Source organism: Hemitrygon akajei, chromosome 13 (genome assembly GCF_048418815.1).
Source record: "Hemitrygon akajei chromosome 13, sHemAka1.3, whole genome shotgun sequence".
NCBI lineage: Eukaryota > Metazoa > Chordata > Chondrichthyes > Myliobatiformes > Dasyatidae > Hemitrygon > Hemitrygon akajei.
In genome coordinates, this window is record NC_133136.1 from 49,860,613 (window position 1) to 49,882,668 (window position 22,056).

Genomic DNA, 22,056 nt, shown 5'->3' on the forward strand with positions numbered 1-22,056 from the left:
GGTGAATACCAAAGAGAAATATTCACTGAGGACCTCGCTCACTTCCACAGGCTCCAGGCACATCTTCCCACTTTTATCTCTAATCGGTCCTACCTTCATTCCTGTCATCCTTTTGTTCTTCACATAATTGAAGAATGCCTTGTGGTTTTCCTTTACCCTACTCAACAAGGTCTTTTCATGCCCCCTTCTTGCTCTTCTCAGCCCCTTCTTAAGCTCCTTTCTTGCTACCCTATATTCCTCAATAGACCCATCTGATCCTTGCTTCCTAAACCTCATGTATGCTGCCTTTTTCCACCTGACTAGATTTTCTACTTCACTTGTCACCCATGGTTCCTTCACCCTACCATTCTTTATCTTCCTCACCGGGACAAATTTATTCCTAACATCCTGCGAGAGATCCTTAAACATCAACCACATGTCCATTGTACATTTCCCTGCAAAAACATCATCCCAATTCACACCCGCAAGTTCTAGCCTTATAGCCTCATAATTTGCCCTTCCCCCAATTAAAATTCTTCCTGTCCTCTCTGATTCTATCCTTTTCCATGATAATGCTAAAGGTCAGGGAGCAGTGATCACTGTCCCCCAGATGCTCACCCACTGACAGATCTGTGACCTGACCCGGTTCGTTACTGAATACTAGATCTAGTATGGCTTTCCCCCTAGTCGGCCTGTCAACATACTGTGACAGGAATCCATCCTGGACACACTTAACAAACTCTGCCCCATCTAAACCCTTGGAACTAATCAAGTGCCAATCAATATTAGGGAAGTTAAAGTCATCCATGATAACAACCCTGTTATTTTTACACCTTTCCAAAATCTGCCCCCCAATCTGCTCCTCGGTATCTCTGCTGCTACCAGGGGGCCTATAGAATACCCCCCGTAGAGTTAACTGCTCCCTTCCTGTTCCTGATTTCCACCCATACTGACTCAAAAGAGGATCCTGCTACATTACTCACCCTTTCTGCAGCTGTTAATAGTATCCCTGACTAGTAATGCCACCCCTCCTCCCCTTTCCCCCCTCTCTATCCCTTTTAAAGCACTGAAATCCAGGAATATTGAGAATTCATTCCTGACCTGGTGCCAGCCAAGTCTACGTAATGGCCACTACATCGTAATTCCACGTATGTATCCAAGCTCTCAGTTCATCACCTTTGTTCCTGATGCTTCTTGCATTGAAGTACACACACTTTAACCCTTCTACCTTACTACCTTTACACCCTTTATTCTGCTTCTCTTTCCTCAAAGCCTCTCTATATGTTAGATCTGGCTTTACTCCATGCACTTCTTTCACTGTTCTATTGCTCTGGGTCCCATCCCCCTTGCAAATTAGTTTAAACCCTCCCGAACCATGCTAGCAAACCTATCAGCAAGGATATTGCTCCCCCTCGAGTTCAGGTGCAACCCATCCAATCTGTACAGGTCCCACCTTCCCTAGAAGAGATCCCAATGGCCCAAAAATCTAAAACCCTGCCCCTTGCACCAACTCCTCAGCCATACATTCAGCTGCCATCTCCTCCAATTCTTACCATCACTATCACATAGTACTGGCAGCAATCCTGAGAACGCCACCCTTGAGGTCCTGTTCCTCACCCTTCTGCCTAGTTCCCGAAACTCATACTTCAGGACCTCATCCCTCTTCCTGCCTATGTTGTTGGTACCAACATGTATCACGACTTCTGGTTGCTTTCCCTCTCGTACCAGGATGTCATGCACCCGGTCAGAGACATCCCCGGACCCTGGCACCCGGGAGGCAACAAACCATGAAGGTTTCCTTCTCATGTCCACAAAATCTTCTATCTGCTCCCCTGACTATAGACTCCAATGACGACAGCTCTCCTCTTCTCCATCCCACCCTTCTGCACCACAGGGTCAGACTCAGTGTCAGAGGCCCTGCCACCGTGGCTCACACCTGGTCGGTCGTCCTCACCAACAGCATCCAGGATGGTAAACTTATTATTCATGGGAATGGCTACAGGGGTGCTCTGCACTACCTGTCTACTCTCCTTCGCTTTCCCCCCTCGGACTGTCACCCAACGACTTGCTTCCGGCAGCCTAGCTGTGACTACACCTAGATGTTGTTCAGCAGCGGAGCAAGCCCACTTCCCTGAGGAAGGCCATTCTTCTGAATTCGCCACCTGCTGTGCTTCTACCTAGTTCAACACAGAACCGGCGATTCTGAAGCGTGCTTTCTAACAGCTCTGTTCAGTAAATATCTTTTGTCATCTCCAGAATCTTGCTGAGGAGGCGCCTATGGTTCACTGTATCGTAAGCTGCTGACAAGTCTACAAGAACAGCAGCTGTTACCATCCCTTGCTCAAAACTATCTTCGATATATTGTGTGAGGTTGACCAGTTGGCTTGTTGTTGATTTGCCGGGGCGGAAACCTGCTTACTCTGGGATGATCTTCTCATCTAGAGCTGGTGTTATCCTATTGAGTATCAGGCATTCAAACAGCTTATTGATGTGGCAAAGCAGTGAGATTAGCCGAAAACTCTTAGGATCTGAGGGATCTTTTCCGGGCTTTAATAGTGCTATTACATGTGACTTCCACCAAATATTAGGTAGCTTGTGTGTTGCCAGACAGTGGTTGAACAATTGTAGGAGCCATTTCTTTGCTTGCTGTCCAAAATGCTTTATCTGCTCCGATGCTATGTTGTCAAGACCAATTGCTTTCCCATGTTTTAGACTAGATATACCAATTTCCAGCTCTTCACGGTGAATGGTCCAGTAAAGCCAGGGTCATCACTGTACTTCTTCCTATCTAGTTGTGCTCCTGATTGTTTCTTGTTGGTTTTTCCATTTAGAAACAACTGGTGTGCAACTTGGTTAGCAGACACATTGGGATGTTGGGCAGCTTTCTTGGGATCGCCTCCAAGTTTGCGTATGAGAGACCATGCCTTCTTGCTGTTTTTTGTAAGATCTGTTGTCTCTATCAAATTTTTATTGTTGCACCATAGAAAGCATTTTGTCTGGATGCTTGGTGTGGCAACTGCTCTGCTCATGACCACAAGAAACTGCAGGAAGTTGTGAACAAAATACAAGAACCACCCTCCCCTCTATGGACTGTCTATGCTTCTCACTGCCCCAGTAAAGCAGCCAGCACAAGAAAAGACTCCACCCTCTGCAGACATTCTCTCTTCTCTGTCCCATTGGGCAGAAGATACAAAAGCTTGAAAGCACATACCACCTGGCACAAAGGCAGCTTCTATTCCACTCTTATCAGACACCTGAACAGACCTTTTGTATGATATGATGGCTTCTTAGCCTCACAATCTACCTCATTATGATCTTTGTACTTAATCTTTAACCTGCACTCTTATTGGTAGCTATTATACTTTATTCTATGTTGTTATTATTTTACCTTATTCTTGCTCAGTGCACTGTGTAATGACTTAATCTGTATAAATAGTATGCAAGATAAACTTTTCACTGTATCTTCGTACACATGACAATAATATACAAATACCAGTGCTATTGGTATAGTATTCTAGACTCAATTTTATACAATCAAGATTGTATTAAGGATTTGAGAAGTCAGGATAATGAGTAGTTACCTTGTAAAGACAGGCAGCAACCAGTACTTCTTCTCATCACCAAATACCTGCTTCATATTCTTGCTGCAGCCCAAGCTAAACCCATTCTTGTCTGGTCCATGTCGGAATACAGGTGCTCTGAACGCCTCTGAAACAAGTAAGCCATTATTTTAACTTTATCACTTGAAATTCACACCTGAATATTTGCAAACGTACATCTGAATATTTAACTGCAGAATGAGTCAGTAAACTGAAGAAAATCATGAGTGAAATGTAGTTAGGAAGGGGTCTATTATCCATTTTACTAAGGATAATACAGCACAGTACAGCCCTTCAGACGACAAGTGTTGTGCTAATTTTTTAACCTACTCTGAAGTCAGTCTAATGCTTCCTTCCCACATAGCCCTTTCATCTGTGCCTACGAGATTCTTAAATATCCTTACTGTATCTGCCTCTACCACCATCCCTGGTAGCATGTTCCATGCACCCACCACTCTCTGTATAAAAAAAACTACCTTTAACATCACCCCTATACATTTGTCCTATCACTTTAAAATAATGCCCCCTCATATTAGTCATTTATGCACTTGGAAAAAGGAGATGACTGTCCACTTATCACCTTATATGCTTCTATCAAGTCACTTCTCATCCTCCTTCGCTCCAAAGAGGAAAGCCGTGGCTCACTCAACTTATCCTCACAAGACATGCTCTCTAATTCAGGCAGCGTACTAGTAAATCTCCTCTGCACTCTCTCACTAAAGCTGTCTCATCCTTCCTATAATTAGGAGACAAGAAATGAACATAATATTCCAAGTGTGGTCTAACCAGAGTTTTATAGAGCTGCAACATCACCTTGCAGTCCTTGAACTCAATCTCCCGACTACTGAAGGCCAAGGCACCAGAACTACCCTTTCAACTGTGTGGCAATTATAAAGGTGGACCTTAAGATCCTTCTGTTTCTCCACACTGCTAGGAAACCTGCCATTCACCCCATACCCTGCTTTCAAGTTCGACATTCAAATGTTTACCCCTTCATGTGACCTTTCACTTCCTAACCCAAGTCATTTATAAAAATCACAAAGAACAGAGTTCCTAGAACAGATCACTGTGGAACACCACTTACCATTGAACTCCATGTGGAATATACTCTAGCCGCTACCACACTCTGCTTTCTATACACCAACCCATACTGAATCCCGCGTAGCCACATTTCACTGGACTCTGTGCCACCTCACTTTATGAATGAGCCTACCATAGGGAACAATGATGAACATCTTACTAAAATCTATATACATCACATCCACTGGTCTAACTTCACCAATTTTTGTCACTTCCTCAAATAATTCATTCAGGAGTGTGAAGCACAGCCTGCCCCTCACAAACCATGTTGACTATCCCTAATCAGACTATTCTTCTTCAAATGCTTGTAAATCCTGTCTCTAAGAATCCTCTCCAATAGTTTGTTCATTACTGATGCAAGATTCGCTGGTCTTCATTTCCCAGTATTACCCGTTACCTTCCTTGAACAAAGGAATAACATTTGCCACTCTCCAATCTTCTGGCACTACTCCTGTGGCCAGTGAAGATGCAGAAATCATTGCCAAAGGTGCAGTAATCTTTTCCCTCAGTTCCCAAAGTAACCTGGGGTATATCCCTCTCTCAAAGTTTCAGCATATTACCCTGTCCTCACATTTGTCAAGATCCCTCTCGCTGGTGAATAGTGAAGCAAAGTATTCATTAAGGACCTCCTCTACCTCCTCTGACTCCAGGCATGTTTCCTCTTATTCCTGATTGTGTTACCCTCACTCTAGTCATCCCCCTGTTCTTCACGTACATGTAGAATGTTTTGGGGCTTTCCCTAATCTGACTCACCAAGGCCTTCTCATGCCTCTCTTAAGTCCCTTCTTAAGCTCCTCCCTGGTTATCTTACAACTCTCTAGAGTCCTGTCTGATCCTTGCTTACTAAACCTTAAGTATGTTTCCTCTTTCCTCTTGACTAGGTGTTCCGCATCTCCTATCAACTATGTTTCTATTAATCCTACCATCCTTTCCCTGCCTCAATGAGAGAAACCTATCCAGAACTCCATACAAGCATGTCCTTAACAACTTCCAAATTTCCATTGTGCATTTCCAGAGTCCAATTGTTCCCAATTTATGCTCCCAACCTCCTGCCTCATAACATAATACAATCTCCTCCAAGTAAATATTTCTCAATACCTTCTGTACCTATCCCTGTGCAAAACTATAGTAAAGGTCGGTGAGTTGTGGTCATTGTCTCCAAAATGCTCACCCACCCAGAGATCTATCAGCTGATCAGGTTTATTGCCTAGTACTGGATCCAGAATGGCCTCTCCTCTAGTCGCCCTATCTACATATTGTGTCAGGAATCCTTCCTGGACACATCTAACAAATATGGCCCCGTTTAAATCTCTTGCACTATTGAAATACCAATCAATATTAGGGAAGTTGAAGTCACTATAACAACAACTGTTAGTTTTACACCATTCCAAAATCTGCCTCTTGGTCTGTTCGTCAATGTTTCTGATGCTATGGGGGGGGGGGGGGTATATAGAATACTCCCAATAGAAAGATTGCTTCCTTCCGGTTTCTGACTTCTACCCACACTGACTCAGTGGATGATCCCTCCACGACATTCTCCCTTTGGCAGCTATGATACCATCCTTGATCAGCATTGCCACTCCTCCACCTCTTTTACCTTCCTCTTTAAACATCTAAATCCAACAATAATTCTTGCCCTTGTGACAACCAAGTCTCTATAATAGCCACAATGTCATAGATTTACATTGTTACGCCTGTGCCCCCTCCTTTTTGAGAATCGCAAGATCGCTATTAATTCAGGTCAGGAGACCCAGGAAATGAGAGAGAGACGTTTGGAATGTCTTGGCCCCTCGGCGATACAAAGCTACGGGAAACGGCCATTGTCTCTTGGAGACGGAATTGTGTATTGAGTACAGAGCTATTTATTTGAAGCCCTCAGGGAATGACCAAAAGTGGGCTGGTTGAGGGGAGGCATCCCTCCACCCTGATTGACATCTGAGACCCTGTGAGTCAGGATAAAAGAGGGTCTGGGGGAACAGCCCCTTCAGACGCACCAGAAGACACACTAGAAATCCTGTAACAGCGTAATAGCGAAAGCCGGTGGAAAGTCCACGTGCGTCCTTTCCATTTGCCTCGGAATTGGTGGGCCTTGCCACGGAAGAACGGCTTTAGCTAACACAAAGGAGAAATCAGCCCCAACGACTCTCGAAGGATTGACATCATAAAAGGAATGGGCAAGTTTTACACTCTCTCTCTTGACTCCAACCAAAGGCTGCAGCCTGCAGCTTGAATGAACTTGAGTGACTTTTATATTTCCATCGGACAATACATTATCCCCTAGACAACGATAGAGCTATTTCTTATTGATTATTATTATACCCGCGCTTTTAGATTTAGTATTGACGACGTATATTATCTGTATGTTTACATCAATGCTATTCTTGTGTATTTTTATCAATAAATACTGTTAAAAATAGTATCATCAGACTTCAACGGACCTCTCTATCTTTGCTGGTAAGTGACCCAGTTACAGGGTACGTAACAACATACTGATGAGTGCTCTAAGTTCATCTCCTGGTTCCTGATACTTCTTGAATTAAATTAGACAGGTTTCAATCCATCCATGCTGTATCCACTGCATATTCTTCCTCACAGTATCTCTACACACACCATGTACCTACTTTACACCAAATGCTCCATCCTCTGACCTATCGCTCTGGTTAGAATTCCCCGACCAACCTAGTTTTAACCCTTCCCATCAGCTCTAGCAAACCAGCCCACAAGGGTATTGGTCCTGTCAAAATCATGTGTAACCCATCCCTTTTGTACAGGTCACATCTACCCCAGGAGAGATCCCAATATCCATAAATCTGAAACCTTGTCCCCTGCACCATTCTTCAGCCACACAATCATCTGCCATATCATTCTTATCTTACTCTCACTGGTGAGTGGTGAAATTTTAATTCATCGCTATATCATCAATGATGCGTAAAGCAGTACAGAGTTTATTATCTAGTCTTCCAGTCACAGTTTTACTTTGTTTTAATTTTATAGTTCCATGTTCCATGTTAGACCTGAGTAGCTGTCGAAGGAGAATGAAAGAAAAATGAATGCACAGGTGGCAAGGTAGATTTTAAATGGCTTTGGGTATTTCAGGTAAAACAAAGGGGGAGGGATGAGGAGAGAACTCCAGGGTATTTAAAGGTTGTCACTAAATCATAATTGTTAGTGACTGTGTCAGCACTTATCTGATCCTACACTGACCAGCTTGTTCGGCGATTTCATAACCACCCTCTGATTCAGCCACATTACAGTGGGCCTGGAGGAACATTTAGATCAGACCTGGAGGAGATGATGAAAGGTACTGGACAAGAAATATTAACTACAATTTCTCATTCCATGACTGTTGACTGGTGCTGCTTGCATTTTCTGCTACTATTTTAAGTAAAGTTGGCAGATGTCTTTCTCTAGTATTTAGGAACTGGAGTTTTTACAGCAATCTGATTACTGATACTACACTTTTAATTCCAGATCTATTCAATTACTCAATTTTAAACTGTCCGCTGCCATGATGAGGTTTGTACTGGTGTCTCCAGATCAATAACTTGGGTCTCTGTATTTGAACTGCAATGTTATGACACACTATGTTACTGTTGTCTCTTACAGCTTACTATTTTGGCTGCAGTCACTCCACAGATTAAAATCAAAGACATTGCATTTTTTCCCTGAGTTAGAAAATAGCAGATCTTTTGTTGTTCTCTGCACATTCTGTGAGCATACTCTGAACACGGATCATTTGCACATCATACTATTCTTATTTTACTCAAATGTTTCTGGAATGAAATATATGCAAGATGATCATTAGCCTGTGAGGTGTCCGTGACAACCGATGTTTCATAGCAAAATGCAATTATTGCTACAATGTCTATTTTCAACTGACAGAGTAACTCTGCCAACTCCGGCCAAGGTCAATAAATGAAGCATTACACTATCTAATTGTCTTAGATTTGGGTGTTCCATCAGAATTCAACGTTGGAAGTTCTGTTTCAATGTGACAAAAAAGATACACTTACATTTCAAATGTGAAAATGTGTATTTAATCCAGAACCTTTCATTCACTGACATTTAAAAAATAACAGGAAAAGGAAGAGAATTTGGAAAATATGTAAATGCTGAAACCACTGAAGATGCAACACCAGTGTGATCAGTGTTGTGAAATACACTAAAAATAACACTAATGTATCAAAAGATTAGAATATTTCTCATTTTTCACATAACAAAAGCTGGCATTTATACAGCGGCTTTAATGTAGAACATTTTTTAGAAGGGCAATCAGAAATTAGACATTGTACCCAGGAATGTATTATGTGAAAGATTGGAAACCTGATCAAAGGAATTTTAAGAAGGGAAAAAGAGGGAAATTTTCATTAATGTAACTCGCCAAGTAAAGGCAGAAGTGCAAAAGATTAGAGACAGAAGAAAAGAGAGTCTGAAGATTAACTTTATAGTTGGAGAAAATTATAGTTAATGATTGATGAGATAAGAAAGGATTTAAAATCACAAACTGGTAAATTTTATTGGAAATATTGGTAAGAACAGTGAGAGTGGGAATGTGTAACAGGATGTAGGCAACAAAGTTTCAGATGAATTGGAAAAAAAAAATCCATCCGATTTTGATGACAAGAGTATGGATGACAGCATATGCTTTTTAAAAATGGTTGTCTTAAAGGTGTACATCAAATAGTGCTGCAAAAAAATTGTTTATTTTTTTATTTTCATCTAACAGGTCTACATTACTGGGTTGAATCAGCCAACTTCACCAAGAAGGAATAAGGAGACCTTTCCACGTGAGTAGGAGGCATCTGCCGAAAGTTCAGCTAAGGATTGCACAAGGATAGATTCATTATGATTTGGTAGCTTTTACTGAGGTGGTCACACCCGGAGTGCAGGTTTCAGATAGTAGATGGGTGACCACCAGAAGTATGGGGAGTAAGCAGTCAGTGGAGGGTTCCTCTGTGGAACAAGTATCCTTCAGATACTGTTGTGGGTGGGGGACAGGTTGGCCTATTGGGGCACAGCACGACAGCAGGGCCAGTGGCACTGTGTCCAGCTCTAAGGCTCAACAGGGAAGGGTAAAGTCAGGCAGAGTAGTAGTGATAGTGATAGGAGACTCAATGGTTAAGGAGACAGACAGCAAATTCTGTGGCCAAGAAAGAAATACCAGGATGATTGTCCCTCCCAGGTGCTAGGGTCCAGGACATCTCAGAGCGGCTGCAGATATTGTCAAGGGAGAGTCTGAGCAGCCAGAGGTCATGGTGCACACTGGCACTAATGACATATGTAGAAAGGTGGAGGAGGTCCTGTGCAGAGTATAGAAGTTGGGAAGGAAGCTGAAAATCAGGGCCTCCAAAGTTGTAATCTCTGGATTACTCTCCATGTCACATGCTAGTCAGGGCAGGAATAGGTTGATAGTACAGATGAATGAGTGGTGAGGAATTGGTTCAGGGGTCAGGGTTTCAGGTTCTTGCATCATTGGAACCTCTTCTGGGGCAGGGGTGACCTGAACAAGATGGACAGGTTGCACCTAAACTGGAGGGAAATCAATATCCTAGCTGGAAGCTTCACTAGTGCTACTCAGGAGAGTTTGAACTAGTTTAGCAGAGGATGGGAACCAGAACAACAGGTTATAAAGTGGAGGGACACAAAGGATGGAAGATGTCAGGGCCAGTAAGATCAGGCAGGAGCAAAGTAAGGGATACCATAGGAAGGATAGTGTATTTTAATGCTAGGAGCGTTATGGGTAAATGTGATGAACTTGGAGCATGGATCAGTACATGGAACTCTGATGTTGTGGCCCTTACAGAGACTTTGTTGAGAGATGGACAGGAATGTGTGCTTAATGTCCCAGGGTTTTTCATGTTTTAGGAAAAATTGAGAGGGAGGTAAAGGGGGGAGGGAGAGTTGCATTACTAATCAGGGACAATATCACAACTGCACTCAGAGGGGACAGAATGGAAGGCTCATCCACTAATCCTATATGGGTAGAACTCTAAAATTATAAGGGTGTAATCAGTCTGATGGTATTGTACTACAGACCTCAGCCCCAGTAGCCACTGGGACACTGAAGCACAGATATGCAGACAAATGAAGAAAAGGTGTAAAAACAACAGGGTTGTTGACGTGAGGGGCTTCAACTTCCCTTATATAAACTGGGACCTTCTTAGTGCAAGTGGTTTAGATGGGGCAGAATTTGCTAGGTGCATCCAAGAGGGCTTCTTAAATCAATATATAGAGAGTCCAACAAGAGGAGGGGTTCTACTGAGTCTGGTGTTGGGTTATGAACCTGGCCAGGTGTCCAACCTTTCAGTGGATGAGCAGTTAGGGAACAGTGAGCACAAATGCTTAACTTTCAAGATAGCTATAGATAAGTATGGATGGACCTAGCGAGAGAGTATTAAATTGAAGCAGGGCAAATTACAGGAGTATTAGGGTAGAACTCGGGAGAGTTAATTGGGAACTGTTGTTTTTGGGCAAGTCCACACTCGACATGTGGAAGGTGTTTAAAGACGAACTGCAAACAGGTAGATTCTACTCAGAAGGAAGGACAAGGAAGGCAACGTAAGAGAACCTGGATGTTGAGGGAGGTGATGAATTTAGTCAAGAAGAGAAAGGAAAAGCATGTAAAACTTAGGAAGCTAGGATCAAACAGAGTCCTGGGGATTATAAAGAAGCCAGAAAAGAACTCAAGAAGGAGATTAGGAAAGCCAGGAGGGGGCATGAAAAGTCCTTGGCAAATAGGATTTAAGACAGTCCAAAGGTTTTCTATGCATACATCAGCAGCAAGAGGACAACTAGGGAAAGAGTGGGACCACTTGCTTGGATGTGGTTGAGTACTCTATGTATGTATTAATCAAGTAGAAGAAAGTGGAAGATAGGCAGATCAGTGTCAAGAGTCTTAATATGCTAGGGCATTTTGATGTAAAGGAGCAAGTTGTGTTGGGTCTCTTAAAGAGCTTTATAGGTGATTAAGTCCCCAGGGTCTGATGGGATATACCTTAGGTTATAAAAGAGGCAAGTGAAGAGATTGCTGGGGCCTTCACCACCATCCTCATGTCCTCTCTAGACACAGACAAGGTCCCAGAGGACTGTTAAGATGCTAATACTGTTCCATTGTTCAAGAGAGGAACCAGGGATAATCCTGGAAACAACAGACCAGTGAGTCTCACGTCAGTGAGGAAGTTACTGGAGGAAATTTTTTGAGATAAGATTTATGAGCATTTGGAAAACCATGGCCTAATTAGGGAGAGCTGGCATAGCTTTGTGTGAGGCAAGTCGTGTCTGCTAACTTAACTGAGTTTTTTTGACAAGGTGATGTGGATGATTGATGAAGGTAGAGTTGTAGATGTTGTCTACATGGACTTTATTCAGGTGTTTGACAAGGTCCCTCATAGGAGGATCATCCAGAAAATGAAGATGTATTTGGTCAATGGTGATTTGGCAATTTGGATTCAGAAATGGCTTGTCCATAGCCAACAGAGGGTGGTAGGTGAAGGGGCTTATTCTTGCTGAAGGTTTTGCTGGAAGACCGAATGCGTCTTAATTAGTGGTATTCCACAGGGATCTGTACTGGGACCTCTGCTGTTTGTGATATAAATGACCTGGATGAAAATGTAGCTAGATAGGTTAGTAAGTTTGAGGATGATATGAAGATAGGTGGTGTTGTGGATAACATAGATGACTGACCGGCAAAGAATAAAGTGGGATATAGATCAGTTTCAGATAAAGGGTGGAAAATAGCAGATGGAGTTTAATCTAGCCAAATGGCTTTGTACAAATTGATAGAGTGGTGAAGGTGGCATATGGTACGTTTGCCTTTCTTAGTTGATATTTATTAGACTGCATCTGGAGTATTCCATTCAGTTCTGGTCACCCCATAACAGAAAGGATTTCAAGGCTTTAGAGAGGGTGCAGAAGACATTTACCAGGACGCTGCCTGAACTACACCTGCCCAGGTACATGTACCATCTCACATTTTCTTCAGTACTATTTTTGTTTTTCACTTTATTATTCTCACAGTGCCTGAATATTGGGATAACGGCCAATCTAAGGACGGGAGTGGAGATAATTCTATTGGGCTCTGTGCTGTACCTGTTTGAATTTTGCAGGTGCAGTAGCATAGAGAATGTCTGGTCTTCATGATGTCCCATCCTTATTGACCTGTTTTAATTTCACTGCAGATACCTACAGGAGCTTGTTGAACTAGCAATCTGGCTGGAGAGAATAGGAGATAAACACCAGGTTAGGAACTGGAGTTTTGATGTATTTAGTCTTCTCTGTGGACTTTGACACACTCACCCTAAACCTCTGATATACGTTATTGTGCAGAATATTTCTGCAACCCATTAAATTTTAAGTCCAAAAATACCACCAAAAACAGAGATTTTATTTTTCTTTGTTGTAGATTGTCCAATCTTGCTCCAACCTAATTATTTAAAAATTCAACATCAACAAATATTTAGTAGAGAAATTCCATCTTACCTAATGTAGACCTGTTCTTACTGACTAACCAGCAATGGTAGCCAAACAGAGAGGACAGGCTGACGGAGAACATGGCAGCTGCAAAGAACAGGAACATGATGTGGAACTTAGCTTGGGTGTCTGGTAGGCCATTCTGGGGAAGGGGAGAAAGAAAGAAAAGGGTAACAATATGCCGGAAACACAGAAAACAAGGTTGTACTTTCTATATGTAATTTTGCAACTATACATTGCAGAAACTGATCTGCTTTGCATATCTTTTCTACGCCACGGGAATACAGGAGGAGGAGTTGGCCATTTTACTGTATTATGATTATCTGTACCTCAACCACAATCACCTAGCCTTTCATCCATTAGCATACATTACCTACACTTAAAATAAACCTACTGAAGCTCTTGAAAATTTCAATTAACCAAGCAGATGTATTCTTAAGACGAGTATGAAAAGGTTCCAAATTTCCTTTATTATTCCCCATAGAAAAAGTACATGTTTGACACAGCACTGCAGACTGAAGGGCCTGTACTGTGCTGTAGGTTTTGTATGTTTCTAAAAACTGCCTCTTCCCTTCATTCATGAATAACTTATAATCTAATTCCGATTTCTCCATCAATAATCACATGCAAATAACCTTCAAAAATGGGACAGCTTAATTAGATTATTCCCCAACATTGTCTTGTTCATGACTAATGTTGTAAACCTTCAAGCAGCCCTAGGCTGTCCATTCCTGGCACCCTCTATATGGGGAATTGCATTTTTAAAAGCCTAAAATCAGAAGCTCTGCAACTCGTGGGGTCAAACCTAATTCTCACTACTGCTATGATTACAGCATGTTTGTCTTTCCACAACTCTGAGATGAAACATACTATTGCCAATGTTCTTTTAAGAAGTTACAATTTAGTTTGATTTAACTTCTTTCTTTTCAGAGTTAATGAAATTAGTAAGTTGGTTTATTAAATCGAAGCAAGAGGCAAAGAGGGAAGAGGTAAAAGAAGCTCAGAGAGAAGCTGTTTTTTTTAACTGATCGGAGCAAAGGGATTAGACTGCGCAGGCGTGTGACGCAGCGCGCCAAAGGTTTAAAAGAAAGACCGCCATATACAGTGGCCATCGTCGTAGCGGACTGAGGCAGAGTGGGATGGCTTTGGCTCAATCAGGCTTCGGCAAGAACAGGCTTCGGCGAGGTTGAACGGGGCATGACTGCGCAAGCGCGTGAAGGTCGGCCTCTGAGATCAGTGGGAGAATTTAGTGAGCATAGGCTGAGTACGAGCTTCAATCCAGGTGAGGTAAGGCCGGGTAAGCTCCTTTAATTAATCTAATTAGCTTAGGAGTAGGTAATGGAGGCAGCAGCTAGGGCAGTCCAGTGCTCCGTTTGCAGTATGTGGGAAGTCAGGGCGAGCACAGCTGTCCCTGATGACTACACCTGCAAAAGGTGCATCCAGCTGCAGCTCCTGACAAACCGTGTTAGGGAAATGGAGCTGGAGCTGGATGAACTTCAGATCATTCGGGAGGCAGAGGCAGAAATAGACAGGAGTTTCAGGGAGATAGTCACCCCTAGGAGTCAGGAGACAGGTAGTTGGGTGACTGTCAGGATAGGGAAGGGGAATAGACAGGAAGAGCAGAGCACCCCTGTGGCTGTTCCCATCAACAATAAGTATACCGTTTTGGATACTATTGGTGGGGACGACCTACCAGGGACAAGTTGCAGTGGTTGCATCTCTGGCACCGAGACTGGACCCTCAGCTCAGAAGGGAAGGAGGGGAAAGAGGAGAGCAGTAGTGATAGGGGATTCGAAAGTTAGGGGGACAGATAGGAGGTTCTATGGAAGAGATCGAGAATCCCGGATGGTCTGTTGCCTCCATGGTGCCAGGGTCCGCGATATCTCAGATCGAGTTCTCAGTATTCTCAAGAGGGAGGGTGAGCAGCCGGATGTCGTGGTCCATGTAGGGACCAATGACGTGGGTAGGAAGAGTGGGGAGGTCCTGAAAGGTGAGTTTAGGGAGCTAGGTGCCAAGTTAAAGGACAGGACCTCCAGGATAGCAATCTCCGGATTGCTACCAGTGCCACGTGCAGGTGGGTTTAGAAATAGTAAGATAGTGCAGATCAACACGTGGCTGAAGACATGGTGCTGGAGGGAGGGCTTCAGATTTATAGATAATTGGGCAGTTTTCCAGGGAAGGTGGGACCTGTTCCGGCAGGACGGTTTACATCTGAACTGGAGGGGGACAAATATTCTTGCAGGTAGGTTTGCTAGAGAAGCTCCAGTGGATTTAAACTAGATATGGGGGGGAGGGGAACCAGAGTATAGGAACAGATGTATGGGAGAAGGAAGAAAAAGAAGACAGTAAAGTTCTTTGTACTGTTAGAGATAAACAGAGAGGAGGAGGTGGAGAATTTCTTAAATGCATTTATTTTAATGCTAGGAGCATTGTAAGAAAGGTGGATGAGCTTAGAGCGTGGATTGATACCTGGAAATATGATGTTGTAGCTAGTAGTGAAACATGGTTGCAGAAGGGGTGTGATTTGCAACTAAATATTCCTGGATTTCGTTGCTTCAGGTGTGATAGAATCGGAGGGACAAGAGGGGGAGGCGTTGCGTTGCTTGTCAGAGAAAATATTACAGCGGTGCTCTAGCAGGATAGATTAGAGGGTTCATCTAGGGAGACTATTTGGGTGGAATTGAGGAATGGGAAAGGTGTAGTAACACTTATAGGGGTGTATTATAGACCACCTAATGGGGAGCGAGAATTGGAGCAGCAAATTTGCAAGGAGATAGTGGATATTTGTAGTAAGCACAGTTTTGTGATTTTGGGAGATTTTAATTTTCCACACATAGACTGGGAAGCCCATACTGTAAAAGGGATGAATGGTTTGGAGTTTGTAAAATGTGTGCAGGATAGTTTTTTGCAGCAATACATAGAGGTACCGACTAGAGAAAGGGCAGTGTTGGATCTTCTGTTAGGGAATGAAATAGGTCAGGTGACGGAGGTATGTGTTGGGGAGCACTTCGGGTCCAGTGATCACAATACCATTAGTTTCAATATAATTATGGAGAAGGATAGGACTGGACCCAGGGTTGAGATTTTTGATTGGAGAAAGGCTAACCTTGAGGAGATACACAAGGATTTAGAAGGAGTGGATTGGGACAATTTATTTTATGGGAAGGATGTAATAGAGCATATATGTCAAACTCAAGGCCCGCGGGCCAAATCCGGCCCGCGGTGGAATTATCTTTGGCCCGCGAGATAATATCTAATTACTATTAAAGCTGGCTCCAGTAATCGAAGCGCCTATGGCGTATGATATGGCTAATGCTGAGTTTATTCAGGTACCAGGTTTTCAGGGTTTTTAGTGTTTATTCGGCAGTCTTGCTCGGCAGTCTTCTTCATAAGAAACGGAATTTGTAAAGTGAAACACTTTGTAGTTATAGCAGAGACTGAGACACATGAGAGCAGGCTGAAAAAATGGAGGCAACGAAAGCTGAGTTCGCACGCGTCCAACTGATCCGGCCCGCATGAAGCTGCATTTTGCTCAATCTGGCCCGTGACCTAAAATGAGTTTGACACCCCTGTAATAGAGAAATGGAGGTCATTTAAAGGTAAAATTTTGAGGGTACAGAATCTTTATGTTCCTGCTAGGTTGAAAGGAAAGGTTAAAAGTTTGAGAGAGCCATGGTTTTCAAGGGATATTGGAAACTTGGTTAAGAAAAAGAGAGATATCTACAATAAATATAGGCATCATGGAGTAAATGAGGTGCTCGAGGAATATAAAGAATGTAAGAAGAATCTTAAGAAAGAAATTAGAAAAGCTAAAAGATACAAGGTTGTTTTGGCAAGTAAGGTGAAAATAAATCCAAAGAGTTTCTACAGTTATATTAATAGCAAAAGGTTAGTGAGGGATAAAATTGGTCCCTTAGAGAATCACAGCTATGTGTGGAGCCGAAAGAGATGGGGGAGATTTTGAACAATTTCTTTTCTTTGGTATTCACTAAGGAGAAGGATATTGAATTGTGTAAGGTAAGGGAAACAAGTAGGGAAGTTATGGAAACTATGCTGATTAAAGAGGAGGAAGTACTGGTGCTTTTAAGGAATATAAAAGTGGATAAATCTCTAGGTCCTGACAGGATGTTCCCTAGGACCTTGAGGGAAGTTAGTGTAGAAATAGCAGGGGCTCTGACAGAAATATTTCAAATGTCATTAGAAACGGGGATGGTGCCAGAAAATTGGCGTATTGCTCATGTGGTTCCATTGTTTAAAAAGGGTTCTAAGAGTAAACCTAGCAATTATAGGCCTGTCAGTTTGACGTCACTGGTGGGTAAATTAATGGAAAGTAACATAATTATCTGGATAGAGAGGGGTCTGAATAGGAACAGTCAGCATGGATTTGTGCATGGAAGGTCATGTTTGACATATCTTATTGAATTTTTTGAAGAGGTTATGAGGAAAGTTGACGAGGGTAAAGCAGTGGATGTTGTCTATATGGACTTCAGTAAGGCCTTTGACAAGGTTCCACACGGAAGGTTAGTTAGGATGGTTCAATCATTAGGTATTAATATTGAAGTAATAAAATGGATTCAACACTGGCTGGATGGGAGATGCCAGAGAGTAGTGGTGGATAACTGTTTGTCAGGTTGGAGGCCAGTGAATAGTGATGTACCTCAGGGTACATTGAGTATCCAATGTATTGAGTCCAATGTTGTTTGTCATTTACATTAATGATCTGGATGATGGGGTGGTAAATTGGATTAGTAAGTATGCAGATGATACTAAGGTAGGTGGTGTTGTGGATAATGAAGTAGGTTTTCAAAGCTTGCAGAGAGATTTAGGCCAGTTAGAAGAGTGGGCTGAATGATGGCAGATGAAGTTTAATACTGATAAGTGTGAGGTGCTACATTTTGGTAGGAATAATCCAAATAGGACATACATGGTAAATAGTAGGGCATTGCAGAATGCAGTAGAACAGAGTGATCAAGGAATAATGGTGCGTAGTTCACTGAAGGTGGAATCTCATGTGGATAGGCTGGCGAAGAAAGCTTTTGGTATGCTGGCCTTTATAAATCAGAGCATTGAGTATAGGAGTTGGGATGGAATGTTAAAATTGTACAAGGCATTTGTAAGGCCGAATTTGGAGTATTGTGTACAGTTCTGGTCACCGAATTATAGGAAAGATGTCAACAAAATAGAGAGAAGTTTTATTAGAATGTTACCTGGGTTTCATCACCTAAGTTACAGTGAAAGGTTGAACAAGTTAGGTCTTTATTCTTTGGAGCGTAGAAGGTTGAGGGGGGACTTGATCGAGGTATTTAAAATTATGAGGGGGATAGATAGAGTTGACGTAGATAGGATTTTTCCATTGAGAGTAGGGGAGATTCAAACAAGAGGACATGAGTTGAGAGTTAGGGGGCAAAAGTTTCAGGGTAACACGAGGGGGAATTTCTTTACTCAGAGAGTTGTAGCTGTGTGGAACGAGCTTCCATTTGAAGTGGTAGAGGCAGGTTTGGTATTGTCATTTAAAGTAAAATTGGATAGGTATATGGACAGGAAAGGAATAGAGGGTTATAGGCTCAGTGCGGGCCAGTGGGACTAGGTGAGAGTAAGCATTCGGCAGGGACTAGAATGGCCAAGATGGCCTGTTTCCATGCTGTAATCGTTATACGGTTATATAGTTGTGTTGAATTAGTTAATGACTATACAGCACTGAAATTATTCACTTTTGAAGGAATCTTAATGCATCCATTTCCATTACTTTCTCTTCCCACATCATTGGGTTCAGTGACTCACCTAAGACTGTCACTGTGCTAATATAAATATAACAAAGGCAGATGGAACAACTTCTCCGAAGCTTTTTTTGTCATATTATGTGAGAATTGCCTCAGTATTCTTTAGTGGAATTTGATACATCTCCAAAATATTGATGAATGATGACGTTCCTGGCATCCCAACAGGCATTGTATGGTAAATGGTATCATCTGAAGTGAGTTACAGAAATTGTGCCAGATATGTTTGGATGATCCATGACCAGATATGCTAGGTCAAATTTCTGGATTGGCACTATTTGATCAAGAAATGGTTTCAAATGTTAAAAAAAAATGATTTACAGAAATGTGTTGCTGAAAAATACCAGTGCTAAATTTCTAAATTTCCAGACATAAATTATTATGCTAAAGTTTTGTAATCCCAGTATAATTTTATCTGGATTAATGCCAATTTGTTTTGGAAGAGAGTGTTTTATTATTTTTAAGGCATTATATTTTTGTTGTCTTGCTACAGGGCCAGGCACAGATGAGCTACATCCACCAGTGTTGAATTTTCTATCTACTCAGAAACAAAGGTCAAGGAAATATATGCAAATATAACAGACCTTGGTCTAAGATAGGGGTTCACAACCTAGGGTCCATGGAACCGTTGGTTAATGGTAGGGGTCCATGGCAAAAAAAACCAGATGGGATCCCCTGGTCTAGGAGAATGTATGCATTAAATTCACATTCTGTTAGGTCTAATGTAGGGAAACTCACAGTAAATATGGCCAATCAGTTGTTTATACCAAATATGATTTATAACTGTTAATAACTACTATATTCACAGCTTGACCAAAATGGGCCGTATGTCTTATAAAGTCATAGAAATAGCTCTTCACGCAACATGTCTGTGTCAACCATGGTTCCCACTAAGTTAGTTCCATTTCCCTGCACTTAGCACATAGCCCCTTCCCAACCCTCCTGTCCATGTACTTAATCATATGGTTTTAGAAAAATTTGCCTTCTGGAGATATCCTAGCCTCCTGAGGAAAGGGCAGCAGTTGGGAAGAATTATTGAGGGAGAAGGAATTAGTATCAATATTTGAGCAATGCAATCAGTCAATCTGCATCTGTAATCTAGAATCAAGTCTATCTTTACACTTTACATCAAGGACCTTCAATAGGAATTGGGTCTCTTATTCAAGAGAATGACAGCTGTGACTCTTGTGAATCAAAGCATGGATGTTAGAGGGAGGTTGTCTCACAGATGTGAATTGAGTTCATTGAGGAAGTGACAAGAGGGTAGGGCTATGAATGTCGATGTGGACTTTACTAAGGCATTTTACAAGGTCCAGAAGATTAAGTCACCTGGAATTCATGGTGAGTTGATAAAGTGGATACAAAATTGGCTTCATCAATGAAGACAGACAGTAGTAGTTGAGGGATGTTTTTCTGACTGGAGGTCTATGATCAATGGTGTTCCTCACGGATCTATGTTGGGGCCTCAGTTGCTTGTAATATATTTTAATGATTTGAATTATAATGTAGGTGATTAGTAAGTTTGCAGGTGAAATGACATTTGGTGAAGCTGTGGATAGTGAGCAAGGTTGTCAAAGGATACAGCAGGATATAGATTAGCTGGAAATATGGGTGGAGAAATGGCAGATGGGAGCTTAATCCAGACAAGTGTGGGGCATTTTGGAAGATCAAATGCAAGGGAAAAGTATACAAGGCAAGACTTTAAGGTACATTGATATTTGGTGGAACCTTGGGGTGCAAGAAGTACAACGCAAATCGGTGGTGTGTTAGGAAGACATGGCAAGCATGTCTTCATTGGTCAGGGAATTGAGTGTTAAAACTGGAAAGTCATGTTTCAGCTCTAGATTTGGCTCCATTTGGACTGTTATTTGAGTTCTGGTTGGCTAACTACAAGAAGGATGGGCAGACTTTGTAGAGGTTGCAGAAGAGTTTCACCAGGATGCTGTCTTGATTGGACTGCATCAGCTATGAGGTTAGACAAACTTGGAATGTTCTTTATGGAGAGTCAGAGGCCAAGGTGGTAGACTTACATAACATTATGAAGGTCATAGATAGTAAGCCTTTTTCCCCAGAATGGGGATACCAAATATGACAAAGCATAGGTTTAAGGTGAGACGGGAAATGTTTTTGACTATGTAGAAGACTAGCGGGGCAAGTTTTTTTTAAAATATAGAGAATGGTGCATGCCTAGAGAGTGCTGATGAGAGGTGGTAGAAGCAGATACAAAAGCAATGTTTAAAGAACATTCAGTCACATACATGAACAGGCATGGAAGAGGGGGATATGGATCATATGCACATAGATTGGATTAGCTTAGATTGGAATTACAAATGGCCCAGACATGGTGGTCCAAAAGGCCATTCCCTGTGCTGTACTTTTCTATGTTCTAATATGGTACAGATTGAACGTGGAACCCTAAATCAGACCTCTTTGGCTTCATGAGACCATACATGTATTGCTTTGGTAATGTTATCCCAGGAAACTATGATTATGACACCACAATGCATACTTGTTTATGGGCTTCTGTGCAGGTTGACCAGACTGAATGCTGAGATGCGAGGGCTCTCCTATGAAGAGAGGAAGTGGTACAGATTCATATTGTTAGTAGTTCAGAAGGAGAGGGGATGACATCAAACCACTGAAAATTCCCGAGGATTGCACAGTAGGATCCTTAGCTAGAGTTTCTCTTGGCTAGAGCATCCTGATCAAGATCTCAGGACAAGGGTTCAGTCAGTGTGTTCTGGGTTGAGAAGAGGCCTCTTCATAGTGTTACAATCTTTAGAATTCCCTACCCCAGATGCCTGTGATGGTTTGGTTGATGAGTATATTCAAGTCTGACAGATGGATAGATTTCTGGAATCTAGAATTATTAAGGCAACTTGTAGGTGGGGTAGGAAAATGGCTAATATAAAATAAGCTGATTGAACAGGGGAATATACTCAAAGGGTGGATGATGTATACTTGGATTTCCAGGTGTTGTTCAATAAGGTGTCACATAAAAGATTTATCCACAAGGAGCCATGGAGTTGCGGGTAATGTACTGGCATGGATTGATTAACCATTAGAAGGCAGAAAGCTGCAATTAGTGGATGTTGCTCTGGTTGGCGATCAGTGGGGAGCGGAGTATTGCAGCAATCAGTGCTGGGCCACAA

General features: G+C 42.2%; 1 protein-coding gene across 2 annotated transcripts in view; it reads right to left on the reverse strand.

Annotated features, from left to right (window-relative positions):
- The window catches only part of LOC140737860 (palmitoyltransferase ZDHHC2-like), a 91,291-nt gene that overhangs the window by 23,889 nt on the left and 45,346 nt on the right, over nucleotides 1-22,056 (reverse strand). For both annotated transcript variants that reach the window (XM_073064593.1, XM_073064594.1), the window contains 2 exons: nucleotides 13,137-13,269; nucleotides 3,561-3,687 (listed from right to left, as the gene is read on the reverse strand). In XM_073064593.1, coding sequence (XP_072920694.1) covers nucleotides 3,561-3,687; nucleotides 13,137-13,269 — 260 coding nt within the window. The remainder of the gene's footprint in view (nucleotides 1-3,560; nucleotides 3,688-13,136; nucleotides 13,270-22,056) is intronic.